The sequence below is a fragment of the Salvelinus alpinus genome, chromosome 14 (genome assembly GCF_045679555.1).
Source record: "Salvelinus alpinus chromosome 14, SLU_Salpinus.1, whole genome shotgun sequence".
NCBI classification, from domain to species: Eukaryota; Metazoa; Chordata; class Actinopteri; order Salmoniformes; family Salmonidae; genus Salvelinus; species Salvelinus alpinus.
In genome coordinates, this window is record NC_092099.1 from 42,735,042 (window position 1) to 42,746,467 (window position 11,426).

At 43.8% G+C, this 11,426-nt stretch overlaps 1 protein-coding gene across 1 annotated transcript; it reads left to right on the plus strand.

The window, feature by feature from the left end:
* Positions 1 to 4,020: 4,020 nt before the first annotated feature.
* Positions 4,021 to 7,195, plus strand: LOC139538925 (tubulin alpha chain-like). Its single transcript, XM_071341503.1, has 4 exons — positions 4,021 to 4,216; positions 5,359 to 5,581; positions 5,723 to 5,871; positions 6,157 to 7,195. The coding sequence occupies exons 1-4, from the start codon at positions 4,214 to 4,216 to the stop codon at positions 7,132 to 7,134; spliced, it is 1,353 nt and encodes a 450-aa protein (XP_071197604.1). The 5' UTR covers positions 4,021 to 4,213; the 3' UTR covers positions 7,135 to 7,195.
* Positions 7,196 to 11,426: the final 4,231 nt, after the last annotated feature.

The window sequence follows — 11,426 nt, forward strand, 5'->3', positions numbered from 1 at the left end:
AGGCGACCCCTCTTCCCTGCCCCACCCTTCTTCTCTCTCCCCTCCCCCAACCTTCTCCCCTAGGCGACCCCTCTTCCCTTCCCCACCCTTCTTCTCTCTCCCCTCTCCCACCCTTCTCCTCTAGGCGACCCCTCTTCCCTTCCCCACCCTTCTTCTCTCTCCCCTCCCCCAACCTTCTCCCCTAGGCGACCCCTCTTCCCTGCCCCACCCTTCTTCTCTCTCCCCTCCCCCACCCTTCTCCCCTAGGCGACCCCTCTTCCCTGCCCCACCCTTCTTCTCTCTCCCCTCCCCCACCCTTCTCCCCTAGGCGACCCCTCTTCCCTGCCCCACCCTTCTTCTCTCTCCCCTCCCCCACCCTTCTCCTCTAGGCGACCCCTCTTCCCTTCCCCACCCTTCTTCTCTCTCCCCTCCCCCACCCTTCTCCCCTCCCTCACCTCTTTTTCATTCCCCACCCCATCTTCCCTACACCATTCTAGTTTCATAATTTCAATCTATCCCTGACTACTATCAACCTACCATTTTGAAAGTTAACCCAACAAAACTAATTTGGTTATGATTTAGAATCAGGACGCCAACAGCGTCTTGTAATTTCCATAGAAATGTGCCGTTATAATAACCTGTCTGTTATACAATGTATTTGGCAAATGAGAAATATTTTTATTTAATTTTTTTAAATCTTGTCTTGAAAGAGAGCTGTTATTTAGGGTAACTTGTATATTGGGTGTTGAATCAGTCAATTTAACAGTGAGGAGTACCTGACAGGTGGGATGTGTCAAACGTCTCACAGACCACACCCTATGTAGTACCTTCTCTATGGGGAAATGAATGGGGAAATGAATGGGGAAATGAATGGAGAAATGAATGGGGAAATGAATGGGGAAATGAATGGAGAAATGAACAGACCACACCCTATGTAGTACCTTCTCTATGGGGAAATTAATGGGGAAATGAATGGAGAAATGAATGGGGAAATGAATGGGGAAATGAATGGAGAAATGAATGGGGAAATGAATGGGGAAATGAATGGAGAAATGAATGGGGAAATGAATGGGGAAATGAATGGGGAAATGAATGGAGAAATGAACAGACCACACCCTATGTAGTACCTTCTCTAAAATATTTGTCACAGTGACGACTTTCAATAAAGGATTTGAGTGAAAACATCCACAAACATACCAAGTGGTTTTTATTTATTTTTGACCACTTCTTTATGCTTTCAATGCAACTAACTCAGTCCATCTAACTCAATGCAACTAACGCAGTCCAACTAACTCAGTCCAACTAACTCAGTCCAACTAACTCAATGCAACTAACGCAGTCCAACTAACTCAGTCCAACTAACTCAGTCCAACTAACTCAGTCCAACTAACTCAGTCCAACTAACTCAATGCAACTAACTCAATGCAACTAACTCAATGCAACTAACTCAGTCCAACTACCTCAGTCCAACTACCTCAGTCCAACTAACTCAGTCCAACTAACTCAGTCCAACTAACTCAGTCCAACTAACTCAGTCCAACTAACTCAGTCCAAGAAGCTCAGTCCAACTAACTCAATGCAACTAACTCAGTCCAACTAACTCAGTCCAAGAAGCTCAGTCCAAGAAGCTCAGTCCAACTAACTCAGTCCAACTAACTCAGTTCAAGAAGCTCAGTCCAACTAACTCAGTCCAAGAAGCTCAGTCCAACTAACTCAGTCCAACTAACTCAGTCCAAGAAGCTCAGTCCAACTAACTCAGTCCAAGAAGCTCAGTCCTAAATATTTCAAAAACTAAAAGCATTGTATTTGGGACAAATCATTCACTAAACCCTAAACCTCAACTAAATCTTGTAATTAATAATGTGGAAATTGAGCAAGTTGAGATGACTAAACTGCTTGGAGTAACCCTGGATTGTAAACTGTCATGGTCAAAACATATTGATACAACAGTAGCTAAGATGGGGAGAAGTCTGTCCATAATAAAGCGCTGCTCTGCCTTCATAAGAACACTATGAACAAGGCAGGTCCTACAGGCTTATAACCAAATTAGTTTTGTGGGTTAACTTTCAAAATGGTAGGTTGATAGTAGTCAGGGATAGGTTGAAATTCTGAAACTAGAATGGTGTAGGGAAGATGGGGTGGGGTAGGGAAGAAGGGTGGGGGAGGGGAGAATTGAGGGGAGGAGGTGGGGGAGGGGAGAATGGTGGGGGAGGGGATAATGGTAGGGGAGGGGCATGCAGCGACACCTGACAGAGCTTGAGAGGATCTGCAGAGAAGAATGGAAGAAATTCCTCAAATACAGGTGTACCAAGCTTGTAGTGTCATACCCAAGAAGACTTGAGGCTGTAATCGCTGCCAAAGGTGCTTCAACAAAGTACTGAGTAAAGGGTCCGAATACTTATGTAAATGTGATATTTCAGTTTTTTTTTGTTGAATTAAAATTGCAAAAATGTTAGTTTTTTAAACCGTTTTTGCATTGTCATTATGGGGTATTGTGATGTCAATATGGGGTATTGTGTGTAGATTGATGAGGGGGAAAAAAACAATTTAATCAATTTTAGAATAAGGCTGTAACATAACAAAACGTGGAAAAATTCAAGGGGTCTGAATACTTTCTGAAGGCACATTATAATATTGTTGTATGGTGGTATTAAACATGTTGTATTATAGATATGTAGTGGTGTAGTAATGTTATATGATGTACTGTTTTATTTTTCGTTTTATATGTAATGTAAGTGCCTTAATGTGTTTGGACCCCAGGAAGAGTAGCTGCTACCCAATTTAAGTTAAAATGGTTAATATAAGGGTATGGACGTCCCAAGGATCCCGGAGAGCACTGACTATGCTATTCCACAGCTCAATACCCCAAATTCGTGTCTGCGTAGAGAGAGAGTCAGCCAGTCAGCTTCTGTCTGTGAGAAGGGGGAGGGACTTCCTTGTTATTTTCATACCAGGGTTGTTCTTGAATTGCGGTGGCATTTGCACTCCTTGCCTTTGCAACGTTGAAAAACACTTTATAACGACAAATAGTTATTCTTAATACATGTTTTTGTTTATATTGAACTGTTTATCAATGATAAAACATCATGCAAGTCCTTTATAATGCACAACGTTATGTTTACGCATTGTAAACATACGCAAGAACTTAGGGTGAGCAAATTGGCTTGTTCTAGTACTGATGTGTAGAGTTGAAGTGGCATGTTCTGTGGATTTAGAGAAATCAATATATTATTTTGAATGATAGTGAATACAATTATTTGATATTGTATATATCAATAAAAACAAAGAAGGCTATTAAAATACCTATTTACTAGTATAATGTTTGTTCCTCACTTTTATGTCAATGTTGTTACTGCCTTAAATCCCTAATTACAAATATATACAAGAACCTTGAGCATGTCCTCCAGAGGCAAACTGTTATCGGTGAGGTGTCAATATTAGAGAAAATTCTTAGCTAATCACACCCTTTTAATATGTCACGTGGTGCCACTTGGTGTTAGTGTAACAGTATAGCTTCCGTCCCTTACCTCACCCCAACCTGGGCTCGAACCAGGAACCCTCTGCACACATCAACAACAGCCACCCACGAAGCATCGTTACCCATCACGCCACAAAAGCCACGGCCCTTGCAGAGCAAGGAGAACAACTACTTCAAGGTCTCAGAGCGAGTGACGTTATCGATTGAAACGCTATTAGCGCGCACCACCGCTAACTAGCTAGCCATTTCACATCGGTTACATTAGTCAATTTAAATGAAGGTAAATAACATTGTGAGCAAAATTATTGATCATATATCACTTTAGTAAAAAAAAAGGGATAATGGACCCTAGATTTGAGCATCTTGTGCCCTCCATTTCAGAAAATCTTCAATAAACAAAAATGTCTCATTGGTATTACCATCATTGGTGTTGCTACTCCTGGTGGCACAATGGTACAAATTATGTTAAGTAATTCAGCTGCCATATTAGTTGATTTAGAATGGGAAGGTGTACCCAAATACATTTTTATAAAAAACGACTCTCAACTATTTTCCTAAATGCCATGACAAAATGACACCGCAATTCAAGAACGACCCACCAACAGTCTCTCCCGCCAAGCAGACTCCGCTGTAGCTTCCGGTCGGGCTGTCTGCTTCCCGGCCTATAAAACCCCTGCCTCTTCCTTTCTTCTGCAGTTCTGCCTTCTCTTCTGAATCCTCAACGTCAGCCTGTGAAGGAAAAGATAACCAGACAAAATGGTGAGTGCTGACGACTGATGTAGATAATACAAGTATCTTTATTTCTTTCTTTCACATGGTATTCGTATTAAAAAAAATTATAGGATTAGATCAATCTGAAAAGCATGTGGACGATGGATTCTGTACATAAAGGACCATGATCCGAAAACTATTTACTACTGTTAAAAAAAAACGACATACTGTGTACTAATCGTACTAGATACTATTTATAACGGACTGTTTTAGTGAAAACGCATGCAGTAAGAAACAAGTCAGCATACTAGGCGCACCCAACCTAATGCGCAATTGCGTTAATTCCCGCCCTTATGATATTATCTGCTGATTATATGCGTTTCTACTTTTTCATATGTCGATTTTAAGGTGTTAACTGATATAATGATACATGTAATTTAGGTAAAACATTTTTTTTTTAATATTCTTGTGACAGAATCATCTATAGCCATACATCAAATGTGGGTTAGATTTGTTCCAAGTATAAAGAACAATGACCGTCTGTGTAGATGAAACACCTCTTCTCTTCAGTGCAAAGACATAAATTGCTTATTTTTTTTACATGTTTTTTTTTTATGCGACATGATTGAGCACAAAGGAGAACAGGGAGGGGCGGTCTGAGATGGCTGCCATTTTATGTGCGCGAGATAGATATCGCTGTTTTACACTGCAACGGGTGCGCAGCTGGTCCGGATAGCGGGAGGAGAAGGAGGGAGGGGGAAAAGAAGAGGAGGGGGGGCAACAAGGCACACCCTTTTCACGCTGGTCCTGAGCTCTTAAAGATACAGGGTCATGCATGACGATCTGTGGTTAAATGGCAGATAGAGGGATAGAGGATTTGCAAGATGGTGACCTAGCAGGATAACCTAGCCAATCACGTTGTTTAAATGTCCCTTTTGTTAAATGGGAGGCCATGCTGAATTCACAGTTCAGTCAAATCCAGGACTTTCCCACGAGGACATTATATTACTTTCACAGATAGATAGATGCTAAATAGATGGGGATTAAAATAAATAAGGACAATAAAATGATACATGTCATGTTAGTTTACTCACTTATACTCTGAAACAGCTTTAAACCTACAAATGTGCATAGCACTATTTTGATTCAAGTTTCCATGTAGTTGATGTCTTGTACCTTCTCTTTTTCAGCGTGAGTGTATTTCAATGCATGTCGGCCAAGCCGGAGTCCAGATGGGTAACGCCTGTTGGGAGCTGTACTGCCTGGAGCATGGGATCCAGCCAGACGGACAGATGCCCAGTGACAAGACTCGTGGAGGTGGAGATGACTCCTTCAACACCTTCTTCAGTGAGACCGGAGCCGGAAAGCATGTCCCCCGTGCCATCTTCGTTGATCTGGAGCCCACTGTCATCGGTAAGATGAGACATCCTCTGAAATCCTGGAGATTTCCTATTGGATTATGGTTCACAAGCTTTGAATGATTTGATATTCTGTCCCAAGATATTCCTCATATTCTGAATATTAGGATATTCTAAATCTACCTTTGTGTTTCAGATGAGGTGAGGACAGGTATCTATCGTCAGTTGTTCCACCCTGAGCAGCTGATCACTGGTAAGGAAGATGCTGCCAACAACTACGCCCGCGGTCACTACACCATCGGCAAGGAGATCATTGACATCGTGCTGGACAGGACACGCAAACTGGTGAGTCATCATTCTGAAACAGGCCTCTAACTAGGGTTCTACACGGAACCTTTTTCATTCTAGAAGGTTCTTCAGAAACCTTCTCTATGGAATAAAGCGTTTTAAAAGGGTTCTTTCAGTTGGCCAATAAGTTGTACCTGGAACCATAAAGGGTTATCTTACAGGGACAAGCCGAAGAACCCTTTATGGTTCTAGGTAGAACATGCAAACAGGTTCTCCATTCTATTCTTACTGCTATAACATAAGATCACATCTAACAATGTTATTGTACCATTTCTCCATCAGGCTGACCAGTGCACTGGGCTCCAGGGATTCCTCATCTTCCACAGCTTCGGAGGAGGCACCGGTTCTGGTTTCACCTCCCTGCTGATGGAACGTCTGTCTGTCGACTACGGAAAGAAGTCTAAGCTGGAGTTTGCCGTTTACCCAGCTCCCCAGGTGTCCACGGCTGTGGTGGAGCCCTACAACTCTATCCTGACCACCCACACCACCCTGGAGCACTCTGACTGTGCCTTCATGGTGGACAATGAGGCCATCTATGATATCTGTCGTAGGAACCTTGACATTGAGCGTCCCTCATACACCAACCTCAACAGGCTCATTGGTCAGATCGTCTCCTCCATCACTGCCTCCCTGCGTTTCGATGGAGCCCTGAATGTTGATCTGACAGAGTTCCAGACCAACTTGGTGCCCTACCCCCGTATCCACTTCCCTCTGGCCACCTATGCCCCAGTCATCTCCGCTGAGAAGGCCTATCACGAGCAGCTGTCAGTCGCTGACATCACCAACGCCTGCTTTGAGCCGGCCAATCAGATGGTGAAGTGTGACCCTCGTCACGGCAAATACATGGCCTGCTGTCTCCTGTACCGTGGCGACGTTGTTCCCAAAGATGTCAACTCTGCCATCGCTGCCATCAAAACCAAGAGGAGCATCCAGTTTGTGGACTGGTGTCCCACTGGCTTCAAGGTGGGTATCAACTACCAGCCCCCTACGGTGGTTCCTGGAGGAGACCTGGCCAAGGTCCAGAGGGCCGTGTGCATGCTGAGTAACACCACAGCCATCGCTGAGGCCTGGGCCCGTCTGGACCACAAGTTTGACCTGATGTATGCCAAGAGAGCCTTCGTGCACTGGTACGTTGGTGAGGGCATGGAGGAGGGAGAGTTCTCTGAGGCCAGGGAAGACATGGCAGCTCTGGAGAAGGATTATGAAGAGGTGGGCACTGACAGCGTGGGAGAAGAGGATGAAGAGGGAGAGGAATATTAAAAGGCTAAATGTGCTTTGCCACCCTACATTCCAACACTGACCGTTGGAGTCCTACGCTTAACATGACAGCAACACATTCCCCACTGCAGTGTTAACAGTCTCTGTTACATCTAGTCATGTTGTGTCAGGGTTCTCAATAAACACGCCACGTCTCTTGTCTAGACAAAAAAAAATAGAATGTGAAACGAGTTTGTTTTTTGTGAAATCTGTTCTCAAATCAAATCAAATTTTATTAGTCACATACACATGGTTAGCAGATGTTAATGCGAGTGTAGCGAAATGCTTGTGCTTCTAGTTCCGACAATGCAGTAATAACCAACAGTAATCTAACCTAACAATTCCACACTACTACCTTACACACACACACAAGTGTAAAGGGATAAAGAATATGTACATAAAGATATATGAATGAGTGGTGGTACAGAACGGCATGGCAGATGCAGTAGATGGTATAGAGTACGGTATATACATATGAGATGAGTACTGTAGGGTATGTAAACATAAAGTGGCATAGTTTAAAGTGGCTAGTGGTACATGTATTGCATAAAGATGGCAAGATGCAGTAGATGATATAGAGTACAGTATATATACATATGAGATGGGTAATGTAGGGTATGTAAACATTGTATTAAGTGGCATTGCTTAAAGTGGCTAGTGGTACATTTTTACATAATTCCCATCAATTCCCATTTTTAAAGTGGCTGGAGTTGAGTCAGTATGTTGGCAGCGGCCGCTAAATGTTAGTGGTGGCTGTTTAACAGTCTGATGGCCTTGAGATAGAAGCTGTTTTTCAGTCTCTCGGTCCCTGCTTTGATGCACCTGTACTGACCTCGCCTTCTGGATGATAGCGGGGTGAACAGGCAGTGGCTTGGGTGGTTGTTGTCCTTGATGATCTTTATGGCCTTCCTGTGACATCGGGTGGTGTAGGTGTCCTGGAGGGCAGGTAGTTTGCCCCTGGTGATGCGTTCTGCAGACCTCACTACCCTCTGGAGAGCCTTACGGTTGTGGGCGGAGCAGTTGCCGTACCAGGCGGTGATACAGCCCGACAGGATGCTCTCGATTGTGCATCTGTAGAAGTTTGTGAGTGCTTTTGGTGACAAGCCGAATTTCTTCAGCCTCCTGAGGTTGAAGAGGCGCTGCTGCGCCTTCTTCACAACGCTGTCTGTGTGGGTGGACCAGTTCAGTTTGTCCGTGATGTGTACACCGAGGAACTTAAAACTTTCCACCTTCTCCACTACTGACCCGTCGATGTGGATAGGGGGGTGCTCCCTCTGCTGTTTCCTGAAGTCCACAATCATCTCCTTTGTTTTGTTGACGTTGAGTATGAGGTTATTTTCCTGACACCACACTCCGAGGGCCCTCACCTCCTCCCTGTAGGCCGTCTCGTCGTTGTTGGTGATCAAGCCTACCACTGTAGTGTCATCCGCAAACTTGATGATTGAGTTGGAAGCGTGCATGGCCACGCAGTCGTGGGTGAACAGGGAGTACAGGAGAGGGCTCAGAACGCACCCTTGTGGGGCCCCAGTGTTGAGGATCAGCGGGGTGGAGATGTTGTTACCTACCCTCACCACCTGGGAGCGGCCCGTCAGGAAGTCCAGGACCCAGTTGCACAGGGCGGGGTCGAGACCCAGGGTCTCGAGCTTGATGACGAGTTTGGAGGGTACTATGGTGTTAAATGCTGAGCTGTAATCGATGAACAGCATTCTCACATGGGTATTCCTCTTGTCCAGATGGGTTAGGGCAGTGTGCAGTGTGGTTGCGATTGCGTCGTCTGTGGACCTATTGGGTCGGTAAGCAAATTGGAGTGGGTCTAGGGTGTCCGGTAGGGTGGAGGTGATATGGTCCTTGACTAGTCTCTCAAAGCACTTCATGATGACGGAAGTGAGTGCTACGGGGCGGTAGTCGTTTAGCTCAGTTACCTTAGCTTTCTTGGGAACAGGAACAATGGTGGCCCTCTTGAAGCATGTGGGAACAGCAGACTGGGATAAGGATTGATTGAATATGTCCGTAAACACACCAGCCAGCTGGTCTGCGCATGCTCTGAGGACGCGGCTGGGAATGCCGTCTGGGCCTGCAGCCTTGCGAGGGTTAACACGTTTAAATGTTTTACTCACCTCGGCTGCAGTGAAGGAGAGCCCGCAGGTTTTGGTAGGGGGCCGTGTCAGTGGCACTGTATTGTCCTCAAAGCGGGCAAAAAAGTTGTTTAGCCTGTCTGGGAGCAAGACATCCTGGTCCTCGACGGGGCTGGTTTTCTTTTTGTAATCCGTGATTGACTGTAGACCCTGCCACATACCTCTTGTGTCTGAGCTGTTGAATTTCGACTCGATTTTGTCTCTGTACTGAGACTTGGCCTGTTTGATTGCCTTGCGGAGAGAAGAATCAGCCGTGAATGAGGTCTCCGTGAGTAAGTTCTACCAGGGGCGGCCAGTCAATGTAGGAGTGGCGTCATGGAACTGACCCCACCTGTGCCAATATGATTGTAGCCTACTGAAATGGCACAGGTAGACATCACTGCATCATTTTTTAGCCTAAGAGTGATATTTTGGGGACAGCTATTGATATTTGGGCGGCATTAAACTTGCATACATTTCTGCTGAACGGGTACATTAATGCTGATGTTTTTGGAAATTCTTACACAGGGACACTCAAAGTCAATCTTAAATGAATCATTTTTTATTGCCAGCTCACTGGAGAAGTTCCATCAAACTCAGTGCACCATAGTACAATCAGGAGCTCTGTCGGGGCAGTCCCAGCAGTTATCCTATATACGGCTATACACACACACCACACACACAAGTTATATTTGCGTTATTAATGAATCATTACCGTTTTGTTTCATTAATGTGACCGACCAATAGTGGTTCATAACATGTGACCGACCAATAGTGGCTCATAACATGTGACAGACCAACACCTCACGTGGGTTCTTCTCTCTAAGCTGAGACCTTGAAACGGAGATATTCTTTTATTCTCAAAACAAGTTCTGGAAGTAGTGTCAAATTGTAGCTATTTATAGTGACGATTTGTTCAGTCAGTCACTTGCGTGAACACAGAAATTAGTCTATAGAAAAGCACAAACATAGAACATATAAATTGGTATAGAAAAGCACAAGTATAAAATGTCCATCACATTCCATCCTCATAACTTGTGTGATAATAATCATTACATTTTAATGTAAACATTTAGATTTTAGCTTCTATATCAAAATATTCTATACTCCTATTAAAGTAAGGGAAATCAACACAGAGAAGAAAAAAAACACTTCAAATCTTCAAACCCTTCATTCTGGGTTGTACAATCCAAATAGTATGGTAATATTACAATCATACTAAAGGTTATACTTCTATTAATGGAAGTGAGTATTGAGGTGAATAAATCGCTCAATGTTAACCATTGTTTCCATATCTCTTAACACAAATCGGGTTTGGATTGAGCAATGTTTTTCACTAACTGTCCCTGGGACATCAACTGAAGTCACAATATAAAACCTTGTTGTTTAATAACAATTCTTGTTAAACGAAAACAACTTTCGATCATTACTCATCGTCCGTATCTACACGAGAGTTCATCCAGAGTTAGCAGCTCGTTAGTTTCCCCATCCTCTGGAGGAGCAGAAAACATGATAGCTGCTGAAAATCTTATCAGCCAGAGAGGCACAGATCGCCTTACAGCATGTTAATAACATTTCACAGGGAAGAGCGAGAGAGAGAGAGAACACATGTTGTAAACAGTTTCACACCGACCTTGATATAGAATGAGATTGGGGCAAGGTTAGCTCAAGCTACAATCTAGTGGCTCTCCTCACATATTAGGAGCCTCGCCTTTTTCCAAATCATAATTATAACTATTGATAAATGATCCAATCCAAATGTAGAATGACAGTATTCAGTGCTTTACGTTAGTTCTATCACTTTAACACCCTTAACTTAGCACACACTGATACTGGCAGAATTAACATTTACATTGAACTTATATTCTAGAATTTCGCTTTTCTCATCACGGCCTCCATTTGTGGCAATGACAGATCTCAATACATTCTTAGTCTTAAATTACTATACATTTAGCAGTGTGCAGACCTCCACAATCAACCTGATACTCCAAATATATTTATTTTTTGGGGACAAGCCTAAATCAATTACGGGCACGGTTGACTACCCTCTCATCCTTTTGTTCATGTTGTTCTCCAGACAGTGTTTCAGTTCGTCCTTTTAATGGCACATGTTCAAAGTGGATGGTCCTTGATAATGTCCTTTACAGTCCATTATGTCTTTGTCCATTAATCCTACCAGTA

What these genes read in the sequence shown, in the direction of transcription:
- LOC139538925 (XM_071341503.1), top strand. An exon ending in TCTGGAGCCCACTGTCATCG is followed by an intron (nt 5,582 to 5,722) that starts GTAAGATGAGAC and finishes TTTGTGTTTCAG; the next exon opens with ATGAGGTGAGGACAGGTATC. An exon ending in TGGACAGGACACGCAAACTG is followed by an intron (nt 5,872 to 6,156) that starts GTGAGTCATCAT and finishes TTTCTCCATCAG; the next exon opens with GCTGACCAGTGCACTGGGCT.